The sequence below is a fragment of the Bombina bombina genome, chromosome 12, assembly GCF_027579735.1.
Source record: "Bombina bombina isolate aBomBom1 chromosome 12, aBomBom1.pri, whole genome shotgun sequence".
NCBI lineage: Eukaryota > Metazoa > Chordata > Amphibia > Anura > Bombinatoridae > Bombina > Bombina bombina.
The window spans coordinates 61,019,604-61,047,428 of NC_069510.1; the positions used below are offsets into that span (position 1 = coordinate 61,019,604).

The 27,825-nt window shown below is 40.2% G+C and overlaps 1 protein-coding gene across 2 annotated transcripts in view; it reads right to left on the bottom strand.

The window, feature by feature from the left end:
* WAS (WASP actin nucleation promoting factor) overlaps positions 1 to 27,825 on the bottom strand; it is a 267,895-nt gene that overhangs the window by 140,842 nt on the left and 99,228 nt on the right. For both annotated transcript variants that reach the window (XM_053696153.1, XM_053696154.1), the window contains 3 exons: positions 14,874 to 14,970; positions 14,623 to 14,664; positions 14,100 to 14,132 (listed from right to left, as the gene is read on the bottom strand). In XM_053696153.1, coding sequence (XP_053552128.1) covers positions 14,100 to 14,132; positions 14,623 to 14,664; positions 14,874 to 14,970 — 172 coding nt within the window. The remainder of the gene's footprint in view (positions 1 to 14,099; positions 14,133 to 14,622; positions 14,665 to 14,873; positions 14,971 to 27,825) is intronic.

Below are 27,825 nucleotides of genomic sequence, written 5' to 3' on the forward strand. Positions count from 1 at the left end.
GTTTAGGGGGTAATAACTTTATTTATTTGCGGCGGTGTAGGGGGGGTCAGATTAGTGGTGTTTAGACTCGGGGTACATGTTAGGGTGTTAGGTGTAGACAGCTCCCATAGAAATCAATGGGATGTCTGTCAGCAGCGAACTTGTACTTTCGCTATGGTCAGACTCCCATTGATTCCTATGGGATCCGCCGCCTCCAGGCTGGCGCTTTGAAAACCAGGTACGCTGGGCCGTAAAAGTGCCGAGCGTACCTGCTAGTTTTTTGATAGCTAGCAAAAGTAGTGAGAATGTGCCGCACTTGTGTGCGGAACATCTGGAGTGACGTAAGAATCGATCTGTGTCGGACTGAGTCCGGCGGATCGAAGCTTACGTCACAAAATTCTACTTTTGCCGGTCTCGAGCCTTTGATAACTAAGGCGAATCAGCCTCGCCACAAATACGCTGCGGAATACGCAGCGTATTTGAGGTTGACGGCTTGATAACTACCCCCCTATATCTTAAGTTCACTTTGTCACTGTAATATACTGTATTCTCATCTATACCAAATGCATGCCATAATTAGAATGTTTTTATTTATTTGTATAGAGAGACCCTGTGGCCTTATAGTCTCTCTCTTGCTCTTTATGTTACGTTAATGACTGAGGACCTCTTATTGTTTATTGATTTCTAAGATATTCACGGTCTGAACAAATGCTGTGTCTATAAGTTATACTAACATTTCAATGTATATTTGATTGACAGCAGCTAGTCTCTTATGCTACTATTGTAACTTTAATACTAGTTTTCAGTATAAGATATAGACTTTACTTGTCTGTATATGCTCTTGCCCAACAAGTGTCTCCCTATCTGCAGCTCTTTACAAGGGCAGATTGTTACTAGTTTAAGCAATATGGTTCTTTACTTGTCTTCTTACTCTTTGAGAGACTTACTACTAAAGCTTAGGTTTACCAAAGATGTATGAACATTATATCTTAAGTTCACTTTGTCACTGTAAAATACTGTATTCTCATCTATACCAAATGCATGCCATAATTAGAATGTTTTTTTATTTTTTTTATTTATATAGAGAGACCCTGTGGCCTTATAGTCTTTCTCTTGCTCTATATGTTACGTTAATGACTGAGGACCTCTTATAAGAGACCTTACATATTGCAGAGTACCGCATGAAGTTAGATTGTTTTAGAATGATTGATAATATACCCCTAACATACTGTTTTGGAGCTAAACATGTCAATGGTGCCTGCTAATACACTATATCCTTATCTGATATGCTTGCTAAAAACTTTGTTGTGTTGTATTAACTAGCTGTAGTACATTGGCGTAGGGTTAGCCCCATCTGCGAGGCGTAGATATGTGGTACCTTATGTATATATGGCATGATACTAAATACTGCACATAGGCTGTAGCCTCATTGGCAGCATCCAGTAAACTGGGATTCCTAAGTTGGGTACAATCACATCAATAGAGGGGAAGCTTAAAGACAGAGCATACCCCTATCCGCTTTATACTAGATATAATCTTCCCTAGACAGCTCCGGGACCCCTCCACTTGGACATTTCTAAGCTCCTAGCACATACTTTAAACTCTGCATACTCATATAAGACTCCGCTCCCCCCCCTGCCCCTATGTGTATAGCGGTGCTTACCCGCTGAATATCTCCCCCCCCCCTCTGAATATCTCAGCCCAAGAGTGGCTGATGCATAAGCTAATTCTCCACAGCCTGATATCTCTAACTCTGATACTCTATTGATCATTTACTATTGTACTGTGGAGACCATTTATTTGTAATATAACACAAAATGAAGTTATATTCCACTTCGCCTAAACTTATTGTCTATCTTCAGGTTACGGTTTGATATATAATTATATTGTTACATGTATATCTTGTTTCTCTTTTTCTAATAATGTCAATTTATAGACAATGTATTATTTACTCTGATGTAATTTTGGCTTCAGGGCGAAGCTTGTTTGTTAACCTACACTTTAACTTCAATAAAAAAATTATTTAAAAAACAAACAAAAAAAAAACTACTTTCTTGGAAAGCGTTGTTCCCTTTTGGCTATCTCTTCTGCTAGAAGAGTTTCTGAATTATCTGATCTTTCTTGTGAGTCACCTTTTCTGATTTTTCATCAAGATAAGGCAGTTTTGCAGACTTCATTTAAATTTTTACCTAAAGTTGTGAATTCTAACAAAATTAAAGGGCCACTAAACCCAAAATCTTTCTTTCATGATTCAGATAGAACATACAAATTTAAACAACATTACAATTTACTTCTATTATTTATTTTGCTTCATTTTTTAGATATCCTTATTTGAAGAAAAAGCAATGCACATGGGTAAGCCAATCACATGAGGCTTCTATGTGCAGCAACCAATCAGCAGCTACTGAGCATATCTAGATATGCTTTTCAGCAAAGAATATCAAGAGAATAAAACAAATTAAATAATAGAAGTAAATTAGATGTTTAAAATTGCATTCTCTTTCTAAATCATCAAAGAAAAAATGTGGGTTTCATGTCCCTTTAATAGGGAAATTGTTGTCCCCTCTTTGTGTTCTAATCCTAAGAATTCTTTGGAGAGATCCTTACATTCTCTGGATGTTGTAAGAACTTTGAAATATTATGTTGAAGCTATTTCAGGAAGACTTCTAGTCTATTTGTTGTCTTTTCCGGTTCTAGGAAAGGTCAGAAAGCTTCTGCCATTTCCTTGGCATCTTGGTTAAAGCTTTTGATTCATAAGGCTTATTTAGAGTCGGGTCAGGTCCCGCCTCAGAGAATCACAGCTCATTCTACTAGATCAGTCTCCACTTCGTGGGCTTTTAAGAATGAAGCTTCAGTTGATCAGATTTGCAAAGCAGCGACTTGGTCTTCTTTGCATACATTTACTAAATTCTACCGTTTTGATGTATTTGACCCTTCGGAAGCAGTTTTTGGTAGAAAAGTTCTTCAGGCAGATGTTTCAGTTTGATTCCTCTGCTTATGTTTTAAGTTTTTTCTTTTCAATTATGAGAAAAACTTATTTTTTTGGTTGTGGATTTAATTTTTTCAGCGGAAAATGGCTGTTTTTATTTTATCCCTCCCCCTCTAGTGACTCTTCTGTGGAGTTCCAAATCTTGGGTATTACTATCCCATACGTCACTAGCTCAAGGACTCTTGCCAATTACATGAAAGAAAACATAATTTATGTAAGAACTTGGCTGATAAATTAATTTCTTTCATATTGGCAAGAGTCCATAAGACCCACCCCTTTTATGATGGTTATGTTTTTTTGTATAAAGCACCATTATATTTCCAGTTCCTTTTTTGATGCCTTTTACTCTTTTTTCTATCACCTCACTACTTGGCTATTCGTTAAACTGAATTGTGGGTGTGGTGAGGGGTGTATTTATAGGCATTTTGAGGTTTGGGAAACTTTGCACCTCCTGGTAGGATTGTATATCCCATACGTCACTAGCTCATGGACTCTTGCCAATATGAAAGAAATTAATTTATCAGGTAAGTTTTTACATAAATTATGTTTTTACTGACAAAATTAGATTGATACAAGCAAATTTTGGGCCAGTGGAAAGTGCTGTAAACCCTGATGGAAAAACTCTAGTTCAGGCGCCAACTAAATGGTAGGGTCACATTTGAAATACCTGAATTCATAAATGGTGGCCTACATTACACCACCACCAAACATGAAGAGACAAACCTTAAGATCCACTATTCTGGTAACCTCTGTCAAAATTATCTGAATGTACTTTATTTAGTTTAACAGGGACCTAGAGCCATCCGAATAAAATCTTAACATATAACTCAAAGAGGGTCATGCAATGAGTGATTATTTTGGTAATCGAAATTCCCCCTCTCCCATCCCCAAGGATTGAGAACCACCCCTAATTCTGTTTCCAAGGTCTTAAAAAAAAAAGGGCACCTCATCTCCATCTTAGCTCCCAAATCACCAATGGTCAAAGATCAGTTTTTGGTAAGCCTCATGACCCCATTAAACGGAACAATCAAAGCATCTAAAACTGACTGCCAGGTATATTAAAGTCTGAAACTAATAAACAATGGTGTGAATCCACTAGAAAAGTCAAAATACCTCTAACAGAATGCACAAGTGATGGATGAGAAGCAACCATCGGCCTATGACTATTTCTTAGCTCAAACATGTCTTAACCTTTGTAAATGCAAAACACAACAGTTATGTAGACTACTGCAAAAAACTGCTGCCAAACATTCTATGGTGAACATATAATAGTGAGGGGAAAATCAAAGACTAAAATTACCAGAGGTATTACAAGATTATCAAATGGTTTTCCCAAAGATTTTCACACAACTTCATGGAAAGAAAATATTCACAGCCAAATGAAAGTAATAAGAATGGATTGAAGACTTTAAATAAAGGACACTGAACACGTTGAAGGTCTCCTTGAAAAAGCTATAGATGGACTAATAGCAAAATGTATTTTGGATGAGCTGTATGCTAATTGGCTGATCACTGGGAAGGGTACTTGCTTCAAACTGTGTGGTTTAAAAGCTGTAGTGCAGTTTAATCTGTGCAGAATGTAACACACTTAGGGTTTGCAGCACATAAAACAAAAAATACTCAAAGGCCACGATGTTCAAAACATTGATGGACTATTGTGAAACTGCATCGCTTACCTCATCGGCATCACAGCCCAACGGTCCATCGGAATGTTCCCAAAAAAGGGGCGTGTCCGAGCAATGCCGGCGAGCATCAATGTCACTCCTATAGAAGTCAATGGGAGCGTGAAGTCACTGCCCACATCGTCAACATCAACGCTTGTTTGCATTTTACTGTGGAGGTGGGGATCTATTTGAAGTGTGCTTACACAGTGCAAACAGTGCACTCACTGAAACTAAAATTAGTTTCAGTGAAGGCACACTTCAAATATTGCTGTGGGGGACCTAAGTTTTACTACACCTAGCACAGGCGATGATGTCTCGGCAGCTGATAGCTGGCGAGACAAACATGGCTGCTACCCTCCTCGCAACCTGCACTGCTTTTAACATATTGATCTTGTGTGTCGATGTGTCCATAGCAAAGTACAGGCTACTTCTACTAGCATACCTCGCTAACTCCCCCTAAATGCCTATATCTATGTCATGGCTAAGCTACACTCCACCTGCTCCGCATCGCTACCTCCCACCGACCGCCTACACCTACGTTACGGCTAACCTACACTCCCCCCGCACTGTCCAGCTAACTCCTCCTTACTGCCTACACCTATGTCAAGCCTTACCTACACCCCCCCCCCCCCCCCGGAATGCCCAGCTAAGTCCCTAATACCACCTACACTGACATCATGTATAAACATACAACCCAACGCCTATCTAACTGACTAATGCCATTATCACCATTTTTATTTTTTATTGTATATTCACTTTTTGTGTGGGAACTGTTTATTGTTCTATTTGTATTTATTTAAGTTTGTTATTTTTGGGATTTGTGAATGAGTCATGAGTGTCTTTGGACGGGTAATGCAGTTCCAGGGCAGTTTCTGGTTTTGCTCTGGAAACTGGGATCTTTGCTGCAGGAGAAGCAGAGGGGCAGAGCTCTTAATCTATGAAAATCCCATAATATGTGGGATGGTTAGGAGCTCTGCAGAGGATTGGAAGTGGACTATGGAAAGATATCCTTCTATGTAACATTAAAGTTGACCCTTTTCTTGGAAAAAATATGGGGACCAATATAATTAGCATAAATTATCTTGTATCGCTTGTAGCAAAACTCAGAAACTAAAATTGGTAGGAGTTTACAATAGATTCCCACAGGTTGCATCATAATAGGGACTTTATTTCTTTTCTTTTTTTATTTAAAATGTTTATTGAAGTTTCAAAGAAAAATAGTGTACATAGTTCGCCCATCTGCGGTAAATTTATAACAGGACATTACATTCATTACTGTAACATGAAGGTCAGTCTACAAGGCAGGACAGCGGATTCAACAATGCTTCTCAAGTCTGTGCTGGAAATAGATATGTTGTTTTACATTCTCAGAAGGCAGCCTTTATCTCTCTCTAGTCCAAAACTCTAAGTTTTTCGCGCTTAAATGAAGAACAACAGTGTGAAATGAACACGTGTATATAATATCACATATCATGACTTGCAGATGTGATAGAAGGGTTATGGGCTATATAAAGTGAAACTTCAGTTTTTGTTATATTAACTTGTAGATGATCCCAGCATCTAAAATAAAAGTATGCTATATCTTCCTATTGCAATGATATTAAAATGCAGGGAGTTAGCTTTGATGATGGCCTAACAGAGGCCATGGGAGATAAAGAAGAGGAGGGAAAGCAGCGGGCAAGAGCCGCTCGTATTATAGGGGGAGGTGAAGGGGATGAGGGACGGAGCCAACTACAGTCATATGGTAGGGTATCTATGGAGGAGGGTACGCAGCACATGTGTAGAGGAGTAGGGGTTTCTATTATTAGGTGTCCGAGGTCAGGGATAAGAACTATTTGTTGATTAAGCAAGGGCCACATACTGCTATATCCTGCCCCAACCCTCAATTAAGACAGTAACTATTATTGTATGCGTCGGCTAATACAAGAACTTAAGTATAGTATATGCCCAAAAAGTTGGGGGAGATAAGTTTTGGCTCCCTGGTGTGTATACTAGAGTAAGTCATTAGTATGCTGTCAGGGGAGTAGTCTAGCTGAACCATTGTGGCTGTGCATAGGGGTGGATGCAGGCGGTACTAGCTAAGTCTTCTAACTCAGGGAGAGACGGTTATGAAACTAGAATGAGCATATTCTAATAGGAAGAATCAGTAGACTGATGGTTGATATAATATGCAGAGCATGTAGGAGCTTGATGGGCTTATGAGGTAGGGTAAGATTAGGTCATGAAGTGAGATGTTATTTGTAGCAATGAGGACCAATTAGTTAATATCCGCTAGCTCAAGTCAACTTCGGCGTGATCTAAATTCTGAACACAAAGGATAAGTTCCCTACGTGGGTTGGTTAGGAGAAGAGATTGTATATGCACCCAATATGACTCTTATATCCCTGTGGGTAGGTTAAATACAATCCTATATTTTAATATAGGAGCTAGTGGGGGTGTCGTATAGCACTAACATAAGATGTATATCGTTTTGGGCAAGATACAGGTGGTTTATAATAATGTGTCATAGCCTGTGGCCTTAGGGTTAAGACAAAGCATAAAATAGCAATATCATGACACTATGTAAAGTATCCACATCACATAGCATCAGGAACAAAAAGTATTTGTACTCCAGTTGCAACGTTATGCATAACAAGATAAATGATAAAAAAAAAAAAGGGGAGTACTAGGTTCTCAGTTATATGACGTAGATACTGCATGGAAGCTAGTAATGATATCTAAGCGTCACAAAGTTATAAAACAGCCTCAACCATATGTCTAATTAAGTAACATTTGACACTAAAACTATATATGAACAGTGACGGGCTTAAGAAAGTATTAAAACTTATGTGCCTGCCCCAGGGAAGCTTGATAAATAGAGCTTCTATTATAAAACAGTATACTACTAACATTATCTATAAAGAGCATTAAACCAAGTATTAAATACAGTAACAAAGAAACTTCGGACTGACATGACTTAGATAAGTAAATACAGTTCAACAGGACTAGAGTTCAGTTATCCAGAGATGTGCATGTATATTCTAGGATCAGACTCAAAAGGTATGATCAATGCCTGTTTGCCTAAGAGAACGTGTGCACATAGTCCCCAGGAGTAGGCTTGTAGTTGCAGTCAGTCGTAAAGGTATGAAGTAGAGTTTCTCTAAAGCTGGATGTACCAGAACATAGCTTGAGAACGTTGTAGTGTTAAACTGGCCACAAGTGAAATACAATGAGAAGAAGCATCAGGCCTAATGTCTTATGACTTATAAATGATAATGGAACTATTGGGGTATTGGAGTAGTACCGTGTACATATTCTTCTGTATAATATCCAGTAAACCATCTATGGTACAGATGTTCAACCCGGTCAGATGATTATTGAAAACTGACCGCCCGGATCAAAAGGGCCCTGCCGCAAGCCAGGGCAATATATGGAGCCACTTTTGTGTAAGATTTCTGTGTGATCCGGTGGTCGAGGCATCCAGTTCAACCTCCAAGATAGAGGCGCAAGGAGGGAGGCATGGGGAGCGCTGGTGAACACAGTCTGTGATACTAACATGGCGGGGTGTGCGTGTGAAAAAATCTTCAGGTTCTCTGTGGTTCCCCATGAATTTGCCCCATCACTCACCTTACAGAAATGGAATGTGAAAGTGCTCCCTGTGTGATTAGTAGCCTGTCCACTTTTCTCTCGCTCTATTACCATTGGCTGCTGCAGGTCCGTGGTAGAGTACAGAGTTGCACTACACAGAGCTAGGTCTGGGGTGGTCTCAGGGGTCTGGAGGGATGTGGTCCGAGAGTGCACAGTAATGGGCCTCACAAAGAGGGGAGGTGGAGTGCCACTGGCTTCGTCTGTGTTCTCGTAAGGAGCGAAGAGTTGCGGGTGACAGTCTTCTATTTGCAAGCCAGTAGTCACAACAAAACCGTCCCCAGGAGCATCTGGTGAATTCTCCCTGTCGGTAGCAAGGCATAGCGCAAGTGAGGCAAACTGCGTATCCATGCGGCACTCTAATTCAGCGAGTGCAGCCAAGATTTGTGAGGCCATCATCCCTAGTAGTCAGGCAACTTATGTACCCCAAATAGATAGGTATCAAGGGGAGAGATCAGGTTATAGGTGCTGACGGATTATAGCATTGACCTGTACCAGTAATAACTGTTAAAATGGCGGGCCTTTCACTCTCTAGGGGATCGTGGCGTCTATAGCCTCATTGCTGTAGTGACGATCCCTCGCCTCCACAACGGGCCGATTCTGTAGATAAAATAAGTAGATGGGTCATATAGGCTACGCTGTCCCCCCTGCTTTGCAGGATATGTTCCCCTCTTGATACACAATAAGCGGCTAGTCTGCGGCCTGTATATGATCCGGTACTCAGTGGACCTGCTCCACTTTACCCACTCAGAAACAGCATGTCAGCGTATAGATAATGCTCTCATATGAACTGTGAGATATAAGTCAAGTGAAATTACTCAAAACTTAAATTTAAATTTTAGAGCCCTATGATATGTTTTTAAGAAGTTATAAGCAGGAGCTCTCGACATCTGCGTCTGCTTTGCTTCATAGCTGGCTCCGCCCCCCCATTTTTATTAATTTTAATCTTAAAGAAAACAGGTATGCAACATAGTACATTACATACTAAACACTTCGTCTAGGGATACAAATGCATTCAACTGAAAGATTACAATATATAAAAGAAGAATATAAGAATGAAGTGTTTAACTTGACTATTTAATCTATTGTACTAAGAATCTCAAGCATAACCACCCAAAACAGTATCTTTGGCACCCACTAGCAGTTGGAGGATATAATAATCATGTTGAGATAGGGATAAGTGTTCACATTAATTGGCTGTAGTCCTTTAAATCATCATCAAATAATAACATTGATACAGATAACTCTTCGTAAAGTGTCATAGAATGGATCATACAGAAATTGTTTTAAATTTATTTGTCAAATACTCCTCCCATGTAGCTTTTATCTGGATACATAAGTTAATACTGCGAGAGTACAAAAAATAGTATTTCTCTAGTTGTATCATGTAGCTACATTCTTGTAGATATTGAGCAAGTTTTGGGGTAAATGTGTGTTTCCATTTTCTGGCAATGAGAATTTTTAAACTATTACTGTTATCACTCCGGGTTGCCATGATGCTGTTTTGACGCCAGGTTGCCTAGTCGCGATTGTTATGACGCAGCCATTCTGTCGACGCAGTGCATCTTGCATCATTCTCAACGCATTGTTCTCGTGTTATCTTTGACGTCTCATGCTGGTTTTCTCACGTTGCGTCATAATCGACGCATCGTTCTCACGTTATCGTTGGCACCGTTTTTTCTTTAAATACCATTCAGTTTCTCTGTCTCATTGCTCTAGTATTGAGTTTATCTTGTGGGTGTGCCTCGTATTCTGGCTTGTGACTTGGACCATCTTTGACCATTCTTTTGACTGCTAATTCCACTTTGTTGCCCGATTTGGTTCTGGCCTTGGATTTCCCTGGTCAAGCTTTTTTCTACTCTGATTCTGTTTCCTGTGACTGTTTGGTTTGACCCCTGGCTTGTTGACTCTGTCTTGACCTCCCCTTTCACTTCCTGGTATTTAGCTCCTTGCTATTCCCCTGGCACTAGTCATCCTTCTCCTGGGTCTTATCGCTACTATGCCAAAGATTTTAATTATCACTCCACTTGATGCCGGGATAACAAGACTACTGGCCAGGATTGGTTTGATAGCGAAATATCCGAAGGATCCTAACAATTGCTAGATATGTTAAATCATTTTCTCTGTATTGGAGAGAACTTCTTTGGAACTTTTATTAAAAAGCCATAGGCATGTTTTAGATGTTTCTGAAGAAACCTCGGTCCAGATTGGAATTAATCACGGACATTGCCACCAAATTTGAGCCATACGTCCCCCTAAGCTATTGCATCTCCAGCATTGATCATGTGAAAGCTTATAGATTTTTTTGACAGCGGGCTGCTGTTAAGTACCATCGTTGTAGAATTTAAGTACGATAGTTGTTTAATTCTAAAAATTTACTAGAGATGGAAGATTTTTTTACAGCCTGGAAGATCTGAGAAGAGTCAATATGGGAGATATTTACATTTAGTTTTTCATTCCATCTATCTATATAATATGGTACAACACCGGGACTAACTTGTTGCAATATGGAGTATATAAGTAAAAGGTTATGTCTCGAGGGGGAATTTTTATGGCATAAAGATTCAAATGTCGATAGTGGTCTAAGCATGTTCTTTCGTTGTGGGTGAGAAGCAATATATGTGTAACATTGATAATACAGGAACCAATTTTAAAAAAATGAAAAGCCAATTTCAACTAATTCCTCTCTATTTAGTCAATTGTGTTCATCTCAAAAGTGACATACCATTAGTACTCTATCAGTTGTGGGTAACGATTGAGCCGAAACCACTAAACCTGGTATGAGATAGCCAAATAATCAGTAATATATAGTATATTATAGCATATACATGAGCTGATAGAACACATTTTTGTACTATGAACCAATAGACTATCTACAAAATGCGAATATAGTGGGGCGTGTCTCTGGGCAGCATCTTGAATGGTAGCAATATTGATTGCTCTGCGTAGATCACTGATAATCTGTCTGTTATCAGTGTATTAGAATATCATATCATTAATAACTTTGGATACCCTAACTCTATGAGTCAAGCTGAATCTAAAGATATATTATTTTTGGGATCTCTACCTTAGCTAGCCGATCCGGAGCATTGAGGCCTAAGGCAAACTCTGCAGTGAGAAGTACTCAACACCCCCCCCCCCCCCCCGGTACCTTGTACTCCGGGTATACAGTGCATTGACACTGACATTTCCTATAGCCCAACATACACTTAGTAAGGACCCAGAATGGCAATAAATCTTCAAACGTATGAAGAATCCATATATACCATACTAGAAGATCACTTTGCAGGCCTTCACCTGCTTATTGAAAATTGCTTTCGCCTTGATCCAGATCATGCGACAGGAGTGAACCACGGCACTGCTCCTATCCCACAGCAAAGCACATGGGAAACGGAAAACATTACAAGCACCTCCACAGAACAAATAGAAGAAGTACTCACTACAACACACGCCGTTCAGCTGCCTGATAATTGCTCGACAGCGGATGGTGGTCGGCATGAGAAACCAGAAGACATGATGGTTGAAGATAGCTCAACTAATGACATAGCCGCCCAGATGAAGAGGCAACAAATTGAACCCCTACCTACCTCGGTGAGACAGAGACCGAATCCTGGGGAGAGCTTGGAGCCTGGCCAAGTGCAGACCGTGTTGCGATTCAACGGAACTAGAGCAGGGACTTTGTAGAACTCTGTGACACGACATATGTCATGGACAGATATAAGGGGGAGCCATCCTACGTACCACTCTATGCTGATGCAGGAAATCACAGGGCTCAGAACCGCATCCTTAACTGGGGATTCTAGTGGAAACGCATTGCTGCAGTCTTTTATCATACAGAGACTGCAATCTTGTTTCCCTGAGGTCCTACTGTCAGGCCAGGGGCGCACTGGTGTGAATTTTGCAGATGCTCATTCACAAAATAAACTATTGGGACTGCAGCTCCTTGACTCACTGAATATAGCCCGCAACATCCAGATGAAAAGTGGTATCAGATAAAGTGTATGCAATGTAGGGGGTTTTAATAGTTTCTGGGGCTCCCTTAAATGTCATTTGCTTAGCACTTGAGATCTCTAGAACCTAAGATTTGTGTAGCCACATTATATAAGCCCTACTAATCTAATTCTTACTGAATGTGGTAGCTTTTTTATGAGGACTATAGGTCTGATTGCTAAAAGTTATGCTTATTCACATAGACATTATATACACTTATAAATGTTCAACGTGTCTAGCTGTTCCCTTAAAAAAAATGCCAATATACCTTTAAGGAAATAGGTATGAAAGGATGTTCCGATTACCCACAAGTAATCTTGATAAAGGCATGTTTAATGCCAAAACGCGTAAAAGTTTTGACTTTCGTATTAAAAGGAATCACGTCTAAGGATTACTTGTCAATAAGAAATTAAGGTTGTTTTTACTGCAACTTATAATTACAACTTTGGGCTTCTAAAGCCTGTATTTCAACACAATGGAGCATTTTTGGTCTTCCAACATTCAAAATTCACGCCACAGAGAATTCCGGTTTTCTGATTGGTTTATCCTTCACAGCACAGAATCACCCGTCAGCTAACGACTTTAACACACGCTGCAGGACGCTGCAGGTTGCCGGTGCTAGCTAAACAAAGGGGAGTATTTACAAAGATCGCATTTGCTACGCATACAAACAGGATAATTACACCAATACAGAGGCCCGGTAAGTGTGTGAAATACACTATATGACAACTGACATTTGGATAACCCTTGGAATGTATTCACTCTCTGCGGATTTATTATACCGCTATTATTCACTATTCTAGAGGTTCACAGAGTTCTCTTATACTTCACATATAAGACTTGTGAATGTTCTAGTGACCATATTGGATATTGACAGTATTTGACTTTCAAGTTTTTTTTACCCATGTCTCGATTCTATAAGCCACTATATGACTATAGATTTTTTAGAAAACTAAGATCATTTAGCAATATTTATTTTGTATTATATATTTAATATATGAGGTATTTTCGGTTGTGGCTACAACACTGTTTTTATTACAAGTCATTAGATTACTATATTAAATTATTTCTAATTTTATGAATTTCTTGTGATTTATTTTTTTACAAGGCGTTAGCTTATTAAATTGTTTCTATTTTTAGGAATCTCTTGTGATACATTTGTTATATACACATTTTTTATTGATAGATCCATTTGTTTTTATTTTTCATTTATTGATATACATAACTGATTACATATAATTCAATTATCCACTACTTTCATAACTCCTTCTAGCTTGTTTTATAGCGCCACTCTGCCCTCCTTAAGTTCTACGCGAAACCTGATATAAACTCTTTATATAACATTATTTTATAAGTTTACTGTTCCTTTAATAGGTTTGGAACTCCAAGGCCTCCGTTATCCAGAGATTGGCACATAATCTTTTTATTAATCCTGGCATGTTGATTATTCCAGAGGAATACAAACATTTTATTTTGTAGGGATATTAGATATGTATTTGGAAATGAGATCGGTAATGTTCTCTCAGAAGAATAGTAATTTTACACGCGTTTATCCTTCCTAACCAGGATATCCTTTATTTCTATAGGACCAGAACCTTAAAAATACCAGCTGGAAGGCAACTCTGTCTCACACAGAAACAGGGGAACTTAACATCTGATACAGGGGGAAGTAATGAATGTACATATGGCTAACGAGAAGAAGGGAATACAAACTCTGTAACATGTAGGCATGCTTTCCATTTGACATAAAGGCTTGACAATTTTACAATCTGGCACAGGAAAAGAGAGCCTGACATTGCACATAGTGGGGGACATAATCACTTACTAAGTGGCACAATGCAATGGGAACTTACCATTTGAAACGGGGGAGGAGGAAAATATTCCACCTGACAAGAGAAGAGATCATTTTACAATCTGAGACAGGGAAAAGGAAAATAATAATAATTATCACAAGGAAAAGCAACTTATCACCACAGCAACTTTTCATCTGGCCCAGGAATAATAGGAATTTACTATCTGACATATATATGAAAAGTGATTTGATCATCTGACATGGCGAGGGGTAACGTACTACCGGCACAAGGGGAGATGTAACTTACCATCTGACAGGGAGGCAAACTTACCATTTAGCAAAGTGGAAGAGGAACTTACTGTCTGACAAATAGTAATATTCCATGAGATATAGGGGAAGGGGGAATGTGCCAAATACCATTGGAGGGGGGGACCTATTGTTTGACTTATGCAAAGGATAACATTAACCATTTAACACATAGATTAACCATTTAACACATATTGCTGTTGAAAACATGGGCATGAGATTTTAGGCAGAGGGGAAGGAAATAACATAAAATCCTGTAAGTGGATGAAAGGACTTACCATCAGAGACTGGAGGAGGTGGGGGCAGAATCTGACGTTTTTCTGTGTAAAGAAGATTAAAATGTTTTTTTGTTTGTACATTGAAGTTAACATAGCATGCTGCTACATACCAGTCAGTTTGGTGCCAATAGAGCTAGGTCCCTGCATGCAGAAATGTATACATGTGGTCTTGGCATAGTCTATAAATCTTTAAGTGCTGCCATGTTTACCATTTTAAATGAAAATTATAGTTACCCATCCTGCATCTGTACCTTGTTTTTGCTGACGTTTCTGTATCTTTTCTTCCACTACGGCTTTGAAAGTTGCAGCTTCATCTTCATCTGCAAAGTTCAGACCAGTTTGACATTCCTGAGAGAGAAAGATAGGCTGTTACACAGATATATGCACAGAGATGATTGCAAACATTTAGAATCACAACCAAATGAGTAAATAATATGCTGGGGGGGGAAAACCCACAACCACACAGGATCTCCCCTAATCTTTTGTCTCCTTTTTCTGCATAACAAGACTATCAATACTATAAGATCAAAGTTCTGAAAAATTCTTCAGACACATAGGACATTTATGAAGCTGCAGATTCAGCGTTAGAGCCCTTGTTTATTTAAGCCTGCAATTGATAATTAAGAATCAGCAATTATAAGAGACGGCAGACATTAAATCACAACTGAGGTGGCCCAGTTCAATCACCATTTCACTGATCCAACCAAGATGATTGACAAATCTTGCAACCAATCACGCAAGAGGAGAGGGTCTGGATTGCACAAGAGAGATCTTGTGTAATCTTAACTTCCACCAGTGAATGCTGGATCCCTGGCAAGGAATGCAAATGGACAGGGAACCTTGTCCACCAGCAACTTTTTAAATGGAGCCCATAATCTATTAACTTTAAAGATCCACCTTGTGGTCCATGGTGTTTGGTCATACAAAGTGGACATATATATATATATATGCATACAGAAGAGAGAAGCGCTCTAACAGGAACGAACAACAGCTCATCAGCTAGTTCTCTGGCGATTTACCACCTGGAGCAGCCTCTTTTTGACCAGTGTGCCTTTCACATTGGAAAACTATCCTGAAGCATATCAGTCTGATCCCGCCAGTTAAGGTCAGTCCAGCCCCGAAATACCAGGCAATTCTCCTTTGAACAAGGAACATGACAACCCCAGACGATCGTTTCTGCCTTATATGGGCCTCATCGGTGAGGTGCAGCCACATCCCTCTAAGCAAGCACTGGCCAAGGAGTCCATATCTGGTTGCCCCCATCACCCATAGGGAGAGTTCCCCAGGGTCATAATCAATTTGCATACAGAAGAGAGAAGCGCTCTAACAGGAACGAAGAGCACTTCTCTCTTCTGTATGCAAATTAATTATGACCCAGGGGAAGTCTCCCTATGGGTGTTAGGGGCAACCAGATATGGACTCCTTGGCCAGTGCTTGCTTAGAGGAATGTGGCTGCACCTCACCGATGAGGCCCAATAGGCCGAAACGATCGTCTGGGGTTGTCATGTTCCTTGTTCAAAGGAGAATTGCCTGGTATTTCGGGGCTGGACTGACCTTAACTGGCGGGATCAGACTGATATGCTTCAGGATAGTTTTCCAATGTGAAAGGCACACTAGTCTAAAAGAGGCTGCTCCAGGTGGTAAATCACCAGAGAACTAGCTGATGAGCTGTTGTTCGTTCCTGTTAGAGCGCTTCTCTCTTCTGTATGCAAAATATATATATATACAGGGAGTGCAGAATTATTAGGCAAGTTGTATTTTTGAGGATTCATTTTATTATTGAACAACAACCATGTTCTCAATGAACCCAAAAAACTAATTAATATCAAAGCTTAATAGTTTTGGAAGTAGTTTTTAGTTTGTTTTTAGTTATAGCTATTTTAGGGGGATATCTGTGTGTGCAGGCGACTATTACTGTGCATAATTATTAGGCAACTTAACAAAAAACAAATATATACCCATTTCAATTATTTATTTTTACCAGTGAAACCAATATAACATCTCAACATTCACAAATATACATTTCTGACATTCAAAAACAAAACAAAAACAAATCAGTGACCAATATAGCCACCTTTCTTTGCAAGGACACTCAAAAGCCTGCCATCCATGGATTCTGTCAGTGTTTTGATCTGTTCACCATCAACATTGCGTGCAGCAGCAACCACAGCCTCCCAGACACTGTTCAGAGAGGTGTACTGTTTTCCCTCCTTGTAAATCTCACATTTGATGATGGACCACAGGTTCTCAATGGGGTTCAGATCAGGTGAACAAGGAGGCCATGTCATTAGATTTTCTTCTTTTATACCCTTTCTTGCCAGCCACGCTGTGGAGTACTTGGACGCGTGTGATGGAGCATTGTCCTGCATGAAAATCATGTTTTTCTTGAAGGATGCAGACTTCTTCCTGTACCACTGCTTGAAAAAGGTGTCTTCCAGAAACTGGCAGTAGGACTGGGAGTTGAGCTTGACTCCATCCTCAACCCGAAAAGGCCCCACAAGCTCATCTTTGATGATACCAGCCCAAACCAGTACTCCACCTCCACCTTGCTGGCGTCTGAGTCGGACTGGAGCTCTCTGCCCTTTACCAATCCAGCCACGGGCCCATCCATCTGGCCCATCAAAACTCACTCTCATTTCATCAGTCCATAAAACCTTAGAAAAATTTTAAGTTTAGGGTAGGGTTTTTTTATTTTGGGGGGGGCTTTTTTATTTTAATATGGCTATTAGATTAGGTGTAATTAGTTTAAATATCTGTAATTTGTTTATTATTTTCTGTAATTTAGTGGGGGGGGGGGTTCGTACTTTAGCTAATTTAATTTAATTTATGTAATTGTAATTAATGTAGTTAATTTATTTAATTATATTGTAGTGTTAGGTGTTAGTTTAACTTAGGTTATGTTTTATTTTATTTATATATTTTTTGTCTTTATTTTAGCTAGGTAGTTATTAAATAGTTAATAACTATTTAATAACTATTCTACCTAGTTAAAATACAAACTTGCCTGTAAAATAAAAATAAACCCTAAGATAGCTACAATGTACTAATTGGTTATATTGTAGCCATCTTAGGGTTTATTTTATAGGTAAGTATTTAGTTTTAAATAGGAATAATGTAGTTCATGATAGTAATTTTATTTAGATTTATTTAAATTATATTTAAGTTAGGTGGTGTTAGGGTTAGACTTGGATTTAGGGGTTAATAACTTTAATATAGTGGCAGTGACGTTGGGGGCGGCAGATTAGGGATTAATAATAATAATATTTAACTAATGTTCGCGAAGCAGGAGCGCGGCCGTTTAGGGGTTGATATGTTTATTATAGTGGCGGCGATGTTGGGGGCGGCAGATTAGGGGTTAATAAGTGTAGGTAAGTGGCGGCGACATTGGGGGCAGCAGATTAGGGGTTAATAAATATAATGTAAGTGTTGGCGATGTTGGGGGCAGCAGATTAGGGGTTCATAAATATAATGTAGGTGGCGGCGGTGTCTGGAACGGCAGATTAGGGGTTAACATTTTTATTATAGTGTTTGCGATGCGGGAGGGCCTTGGTTTAGGGGTTAATAGGTCATTTATGGGTGTTAGTGTACTTTTTAGCACTTTAGTTATGAGTTTTATGCTACGGTGTTGTACCATAAAACTCTTAACTACTGACTTTTAAATGCGTTAGGACTCGACAGGGTAGGGTGTACCGCTCACTTTTTGGCCTCCCAGGACAAACTCGTAATACCGGCGCTATGGAAGTCCCAGTTTTGCGTTAAGGCCAAAGAAGTGTGCAGTGACCCTAAACCTTCAAGACTCGTAATACCAGCGGGCGTAAAAAAGCAGCGTTAGGACCTCTTAACGCTGCTTTTTTACCCTAACGCACAACTCGTAATCTAGCCGAAAGTTTTTTCCCCACCACCTCCCTAAGATTTACAATTCTTTGAACAATGTACAAGGCAGACCAATAGTTCCAGCATAGGTTCCATTTTGGAACCATTATTTCAGTGGTTGGATAAATTGATACATCCATTAGTGACTCAACTATAGAGTCATTTGCATGACACTAAGGGGCCCATTTATCAAGATCCGGATGGAGCTTGAGGGCCCCGTGTTTCTGGCGAGCCTGCAGGCTCGCCAGAAACACCAGTTATGAAGCAGTGGTCTAAAGAACACTGCTCCATAACCTGTCCACCTGCTCTGAGCAGGCGGACAGACATCGCCAGAAATCAACCCGATCGAGTACGATCAGGTTGATTGACACCCCCCTGCTGGCGGCCAATTGGCCGCAAATCTACAGGGGGGCGGCATTGCACCAGCAGCTCACAAGAGCAGCTGGTGTAATGCTAAATACAGAGAGCGTATTGCTCTCCGCATTCAGCGAGGTCTGTCGGACCTGATCCGCACTGTCGGATCAGGTCCGACAGACCTTTGTTAAATAGGCCCCTAAGCATCTAATCACCTTGTTGAAATATTTTTGTTTGGAATCCATCTATAGTTGGTTAATGATTGTTATCATCTATCTTTCTATCTATCTATCTATCTATCAATCTATCTACTAGGACAGTACCGGATGGGTTTTTCATACATCAGCAAGTTTGGCTTGCTATGGGAAACATTTTGCTTGTGCAATTTATGTGTACCTATATTATTATTGAGGTTAGAAAAAAACTTTTACCTGGGTATATGTGTGCTGAATATAGTTTCTGCTGACTTTTATTTACGATAAAATTTACTTCAGCTTATCTGTATGATGGAGAAAACTGGGACAGCTTCCCCTACTACCTTAAATTCAGAACCTTTGGAGGGGAGATCACCAGTATGCTAATGTAAAATGCACCCTAGAAAATATTTCTGTGGTGCGTCCCCCAGCTCCATTGTGCAATTCCTGTAGCGTATCATGTCCGCCAGATACACTGTCGGCATTTAACATTGCACAGGCAGTTCTGGTAAACTGCTTGTGGAATGCCACTCCCTGCAGATTCGTGGCCAATCGACTGCTAGCAGGGGGTGTCAATCAACCAGATCGAGCCGATTGCTGTCTGCTGCCTCAGAGACGGTAGATGAGTTAAGGAGCAGCAGTCTTAAGGGCCATTTGGCCCCCATATTTTCTTCTAGGCAGGTGCCTCCTTTGTGATTATTTCCTAGTGTCCATCTCTCCTTTGGATATAACCCAGGGAGATCATCTAGATTTTACCCCTAACTTTAAAGAATATTTGTGTACTACTATTTTTGAGGATTTGGCTTTCATGGCATCGCCATGCAAAAGTAAACATTTACTTACATAATGTGATACTTCTGTGAGGCTACATATTTTTTTTTTCTGGAACCTCTCACATACGCAATACATCTGTGTGTCCAGTTAAGGGCTCTGAGACAGAATATTCTTCTTTTTTTTTAAACATGTATTTATTTACCAAAAGCAAAAATAACTGCCTTACAATTCGGCTTACCTTTCACCTCGCAGGGTATACCAAAAAATTAAGCCCAACATCTTAGGCTCACATTTCACCTCGCAGGGTGCTTACACTGATTTTGAAGTAGCAGGGTACTATTTCATATAGATTAAGTCTTAACTTATAAATCAACATCCTATATTCAGGTGTGTTTTTGCCTTTCTACTTAGACTCTACCTCCTCAATCAATCAAGTAGCCTGTTGATACTCTACAACTACAGAGGAAACCCTTCTTATAGAAAATTTAATATTACAGGGGTAGCTGAATTGTCTATAATCTTCCTCAGATCGTATGTCTTACTTTTGGTCTTTTTTCCTTTATGATAAGACTCTATCTACAATCAATACAGATACATATATATAAATAAAAAAAATTAAAAATAATCTAAAAAAAAAAAACATTAAAAAAAAACGGAGAAACATAATTAATTAAAACCAACTCATCTCCCCTACTTCCCTCCTCCCTAATTATCCATGGTTCTCTTTATACATAGTCATGTTGCCAAATGTTGGTATTTATTTAACAAGGTTAACTGTTGAAATGTCTGCAAATCCTGCAGTGGTGAGATTATTTGTTTTTGTATATCACATGAATGGGATAATAGAACCTTCTCCCATTTTATCAACAGTGAATTTATTTTACTCTCCAGAAAGATCAAGTGGTATTTAAAATCTAGTGTCATTTGAAGTAACATTTCCTTTGCGAATATAGCTATACTAGGTGCGTTCTTTGCTTTCCAATTTCTAAGAATTAGTTGTCTCGCCACCAAGATAGCTGTGTTAATTAGTTGTTTATTGCGGATCTCTGTCTGTTGTGCAAGAAATATTATTAGTTCTAGGCTTAACTTTATTTAATTCGGTATAAATTTGTTCAGCCAATATTCTACCTTACACCAAAAATTGTATATTTTAGGACAAGAAAAAAAGGCATGTATCAAATCGGTGTCCAGGGCATTACATCTTGTGCATTTAATAGCTTGCACATTCTTCCACTTCGACATCGATCGGGGAGTAAGATATGCTCTGTTTAGTAATTTAATGTGGGATTCTCTAAATGAAATCTCTCGGGAGTAGTCTGTAATCAGAACTAAGCTTTTTCTAAAAAGATCTAAATTAATCTCCCTAACATCTTCACACCACTTCGCATGGCGTATTCTAATTTTGGCTTTAGCCTGTAAGGACATAATACTTCTGTACATGTAGGAAATGGAATGATTCCCTGAACAATAAATTCTAATAATTGTGTCTATGTCTTTCAAATTATTTGGACTCTCCGCTGTTAGATTATTACTATCAATAAAATGTCGTACCTGTAAATACGCATAGAATTGCCTTTTTTCCAACTTAAATTCTTTGGCCAGAAGTTCAAAAGGTTTAACAGTCATTGTTTGGTAATCAATTAGCTGGCTGATCCAGACTATTCCTTTCCTAGTCCAATCACTAAATACACTTCCACTTATAAAGTCGGGATTCCCCCTTATAGGTAAATACTGTGATATTTTAAAGTTTACTTGCAGCATTTGGCATATTTTTTTCCATGCCAAAGTTATGTTTTGAATTGTGTACTTATACTTAGCTTTTTTCATTGATCTCGAAACTGGATAGTGTAGTAAAGCTTTCAAGCATTTTGGTAATTAGTTACATATTCTACCCCCGATATCGAGTCTAGCGCTATTTTTGCAAGACAGACCAAGTTATATACTTTTAAATTAGGGAAGGCGAATCCGGCATCAATTGTCAAATGAGCCAAATTTTTAAGTCCTATCCGTGGTTTCCCCTTACCCCAAAAAAACTGTGAACATTCAGAATTAAATTTTTGGATATCTTTAGCTCGGATAAACACTGGTATATTTTGCATGAGGAATAGAATTTTTGGAAAAAGCATCATTTTAATAAGTAATACTTTTGCTGATAGAGACAATGGAAGTTTAGCCCAGGTTTTTAAAGAATCAGTACATTTCAGCCAGATAGGTACATAATTTAAGCTGTACCAGTCGTCTAAATTCTTTGATAGAATAATCCCTAGATATTTAATCTTCCCTTCTGCAAGTTTGAACGGGTTATCGAGCAAGCTATTTCTTTTTTTAATAATCCACATAATCTCGTATTTCTTTAAGTTAATTTTGTATCCTGAGAATTTACTAAATTCATCAATTATGCTGGTTATGTGTGGTATGTTTACTCTGGAATTACAAATATAGAAGAGGATGTCGTCCGCATATAGGGACAGTACATATCTTTTATCACCTGATAAGTCTCTAGCAGGCCCATTTATCAAGCTCCGTACGGAGCTTGAAGGGCCGTGTTTCTGGCGAGTCTTCAGACTCGCCAGAAACACAAGTTATGAAGCAGCGGTCTAAAGACCACTGCTCCATAACCCTGTCCGCCTGCTCTGAGCAGGCGGACAGGAATCACCGGAAATCAACCCGATCGAATACGATCGGGTTGATTGACAGCTCCCTGCTGGCGGCCGATTGGCCGCGAGTCAGCAGGGGGCGGCGTTGCACCAGCAGCTCTTGTGAGCTGCTGGTGCAATGTTAAATGTGGAGAGCGTATTGCTCTCCGCATTTAGCGAGGTCTTGCGGACCTGATCCGCAGTGTCGGATCAGGTCCGCAAGCCCTTTGATAAATGGGCCCCCTAGTCTGTTCCTACATCTAATTGCCAGGGGTTCTAATGAAATATTAAAAAGTAATGGTGACAATGGACACCCTTGTCTTGTTCCTTTCTGGAGTGTAACCCCTGGGGAACTCAGTCCGTTAACTAATATGTAGGAAATAGGGTCCTGATTTGATAAAGTTTGAAAAATTTCCCATTATCCCAAAACTGTTCAATGCTGAAAAACATAATTTATGCTTACCTGATAAATTCCTTTCTCCTGTAGTGTAGTCAGTCCACGGGTCATCCATTACTTATGGGATTATAACTCCTCCCTAACAGGAAGTGCAAGAGGATCACCCAAGCAGAGCTGCTATATAGCTCCTCCCCTCTACGTCATATCCAGTCATTCGACCGAAACCATATGAGAAAGGAGAAACTATAGGGTGCAGTGGTGACTGGAGTTTAATTAAAATTTAGACCTGCCGTAAAAACAGGGCGGGCCGTGGACTGACTACACTACAGGAGAAAGGAATTTATCAGGTAAGCATAAATTATGTTTTCTCCTGTTAAGTGTAGTCAGTCCACGGGTCATCCATTACTTATGGGATACCAATACCAAAGCTAAAAGTACACTGATGACGGGAGGGACAAGGCAGGATCTTTATACAGAAGGAACCACTGCCTGCAGAACCTTTCTCCCAAAAACAGCCTCCGAAGAAGCAAAAGTGTCAAATTTGTAAAATTTTGAAAAAGTGTGAAGTGAAGACCAAGTTGCAGCCTTGCAAATCTGTTCAACAGAGGCCTCATTCTTAAAGGCCCAAGTGGAAGCCACAGCTCTAGTAGAATGAGCTATAATCCTTTCAGGAGGCTGCTGTCCAGCAGTCTCATAGGCTAAACATATTATGCTACAAAGCCAAAAAGAGAGAGAGGTAGCCGAAGCTTTTTGACCTCTCCTCTGTCCAGAGTAAACGACAAACAGGGAAGAAGTGTGAGGAAATTCTTTAGTTGCCTGTAAATAAAATTTCAGGGCACGGACGACGTCCAGATTGTGCAAAAGTCGTTCCTTCTTTGAAGAAGGGTTAGGGCACAATGATGGAACAACAATCTCTTGATTGATATTTTTGTTAGAGACTACCTTAGGTAAGAACCCAGGTTTAGTACGCAGAACTACCTTGTCTGAATGAAAAATCAGATAAGGAGAATCACAATGTAAGGCCGATAACTCAGAGACTCTTCGAGCCGAGGAAATAGCCATCAAAAACAGAACTTTCCAAGATAACAGCTTGATATCGATGGAATGAAGGGGTTCAAACGGAACACCTTGCAGAACGTTAAGAACTAAGTTTAAGCTCCACGGTGGAACAACAGTTTTAAACACAGGCTTAATCCTAGCCAAAGCCTGACAAAAAGCCTGAACGTCTGGAACTTCTGCCAGACGTTTATGCAGAAGGATAGACAGAGCTGAGATCTGTCCCTTTAACGAACTAGCAGATAAACCCTTTTCTAAACCTTCCTGTAGAAAAGACAATATCCTAGGAATCCTAACTTTACTCCATGAGTAACTCTTGGATTCGCACCAATACAAATATTTACGCCATATTTTATGGTAAATTTTCCTGGTAACAGGTTTCCTAGCCTGTATTAAGGTATCAATAACCGACTCTGAGAATCCACGCTTTGATAGAATCAAGCGTTCAATTTCCATGCAGTCAGCCTCAGAGAAACTAGATTTGGATGGTTGAAAGGACCCTGAATCAGAAGGTCCTGTCTCAGAGACAGAGACCATGGTGGACAGGACGACATGTCCACTAGATCTGCATACAAGGTCCTGCGTGGCCACGCAGGTGCTATTAGAATCACCGATGCTCTCTCCTGTTTGATCCTGGCAATCAATCGAAGAAGCATCGGGAATGGTGGAAACACATAAGCCATGTTGAAGACCCAATGTGCTGTCAGAGCATCTATCAGCACCGCTCCCGGGTCCCTGGACCTGGATCCGTAACAAGGAAGCTTGGCGTTCCTCAGAGTTGCTAACTGAGGCCAAGCCATAAGAGCATTGAAAATTGCTCTTAATTCCAGAATGTTTATTGGAAGGAGTTTCTCCTCCTGAGTCCATGAACCCTGAGCCTTCAGGGAATTCCAGACTGCGCCCCAACCTAGAAGGCTGGCGTCTGTTGTTACAATCGTCCAATCTGGCCTGCGGAAGGGCATCCCCTTGGACAGATGTGGCCGAAAAAGCCACCATAGAAGAGACTCTCTGGTCTCTTGATCCAGATTTAGCAGAGGGGACAAATCTGAGTAATCCCCATTCCACTGACCTAGCATGCATAATTGCAGCGGTCTGAGATGCAGGCGTGCAAATGGCACTATGTCCATTGCCGCTACCATTAAGCCGATTACCTCCATGCATTGAGCCACTGACGGGCGTTGAATGGAATGAAGGACACGGCAAGCATTTAGAAGTTTTGATAACCTGGCCTCCGTCAGGTAGATTTTCATTTCTACAGAATCTATAAGAGTCCCTAGAAAGGGAACTCTTGTAAGTGGCAATAGAGAACTTTTTTCTATGTTCACCTTCCACCCATGCGACCTTAGAAATGCCAGAACTATCTCTGTATGAGACTTGGCAGTTTGGAAACTTGACGCTTGTATCAGAATGTCGTCTAGGTACGGAGCCACCGCTATGCCTCGCGGTCTTAGTACCGCCAGAAGAGAGCCCAGAACCTTTGTAAAGATTCTTGGAGCCGTAGCTAACCCGAAGGGAAGAGCTACAAACTGGTAATGCCTGTCTAGGAAGGCAAATCTTAGATACCGGTAATGATCCTTGTGAATCGGTATGTGAAGGTAAGCATCCTTTAAATCCACTGTGGTCATGTACTGACCCTCTTGGATCATAGGTAGGATGGTTCGAATAGTTTCCATTTTGAACGATGGAACTCTTAAGAATTTGTTTAGGATCTTTAAGTCCAAGATTGGTCTGAAGGTTCCCTCTTTTTTGGGAACCACAAACAGATTTGAATAGAATCCTTGTCCGTGTTCCGACCGCGGAACTGGTTGGACCACCCCCATTAGTAAGAGGTCTTGTACACAGCGTAGAAACGCCTCTTTCTTTATTTGGTTTGTTGACAACCTTGAAAGATGAAATCTCCCTTGTGGAGGAGAAGCTTTGAAGTCCAGAAGATATCCCTGAGATATGATTTGCAACGCCCAGGGATCCTGGACATCTCTTGCCCAAGCCTGGGCAAAGAGAGAAAGTCTGCCCCCCACTAGATCCGTTTCCGGATAGGGGGCCCTCACTTCATGCTGTCTTAGGGGCAGCAGCAGGTTTTCTGGCCTGCTTGCCCTTGTTCCAGGACGGGTTAGCTTTCCAACCCTGTCTGAAGCGAGCAACAGTTCCTTCCTGTCTTGGAGCAGAGGAAGTTGATGCTGCTCCTGCCTTGAAGTTACGAAAGGCACGAAAATTAGACTGTTTAGCCTTTGGTTTGGCCCTGTCTTGAGGCAGAGCATGGCCCTTACCTCCAGTAATGTCAGCGATAATTTCTTTCAAGCCGGGCCCGAATAAGGTCTGCCCTTTGAAAGGAATATTAAGCAGTTTAGATTTAGAAGTCACATCAGCTGGCCAGGATTTAAGCCACAGCGCTCTGCGCGCTTGAATGGCGAATCCGGAGTTCTTAGCCGTAAGTTTAGTTAAGTGTACTACGGCATCAGCAATAAATGAATTAGCTAGCTTAAGGGCTTTAAGCTTGTTTATAATCTCATCCAATGGAGCTGTGTTAAGGGTCTCCTCCAGAGACTCAAACCAGAATGCCGCCGCAGCAGTGACAGGCGCGATGCAAGCAAGGGGTTGTAATATAAAACCTTGTTGAACAAACATTTTCTTAAGGTAACCCTCTAACTTTTTATCCATTGGATCTGAAAAAGCACAGCTATCCTCCACCGGGATAGTGGTGCGCTTAGCCAGAGTAGAAACTGCTCCCTCCACCTTAGGGACCGTCTGCCATAGGTCCCGTGTAGTGGCATCTATTGGAAACATTTTTCTAAATATAGGAGGGGGTGAAAATGGCACACCGGGTCTATCCCACTCCTTGCTAACAATTTCTGTAAGCCTTTTAGGTATAGGAAAAACATCAGTACACGTCGGTACCGCAAAATATCTATCCAGCCTACATACTTTCTCTGGGATTGCAACCGTGTTACAATCATTCAGAGCTGCTAATACCTCCCCTAGTAATACCCGAAGGTTCTCAAGCTGAAATTTAAAATTTGAAATCTCTGAATCCAGTTTACTTGGATCAGACCCGTCACCCACAGAATGAAGCTCTCCGTCCTCATGTTCTGCAAATTGTGACGCAGTATCAGACATGGCTCTACTATTATCAGCGCGCTCTGTTCTAACCCCAGAGTAATCGCGTTTACCTCTTAATTCTGGTAATTTAGATAATACTTCAGTCATAACATTAGCCATGTCTTGCAAAGTGATTTGTATGGGCCGCCCTGATGTACTTGGCGCCACAATATCACGCACCTCCTGAGCGGGAGGCGAAGGTACTGACACGTGAGGAGAGTTAGTCGGCATAACTTCCCCCTCATTGTCTGGTGATAATTTCTTAGCATGTAAAGTTTGACTTTTATTCAAAGTGACATCTATACACTGAGTGCACAAATTTCTATTGGGCTCCACATTGGCCTTTGAACATAATGAACAAACAGATTCATCTGTGTCAGACATGTTTAAACAGACTAGCAATAACACTAGCAAGCTTGGAAAAAAATAAAAACTTTTAATAAATTTACAAGCTCAATAAAAAACGCTACTGCGCCTTTAAGAAAACATAAATTGTGATACAGTTGAATTAACAATAAACCAATTAGTTAGAAACAACCAAATTTTTACAGAAAATATATAAATTTAGCAACGGATTGCACCCACAGCAAAAGGATGATTAACCCCTTAATACCCAAAACGGATAACAGTTGAAAAAAATAAACGTTTATATCACAGTCAAACACACTGTCACAGGTCTGCTGTGACTGATTACCTCCCTCAAAAACTAGTTTTGGAGACCCCTGGGCTCTGCAGAAACGTCCTGGATCATGGAAGGAAAACTGTGACTGAATTTTTACTGCGCAATAAAGCGCTAAAAAAGGCCCCTCCCACTCCTATTACA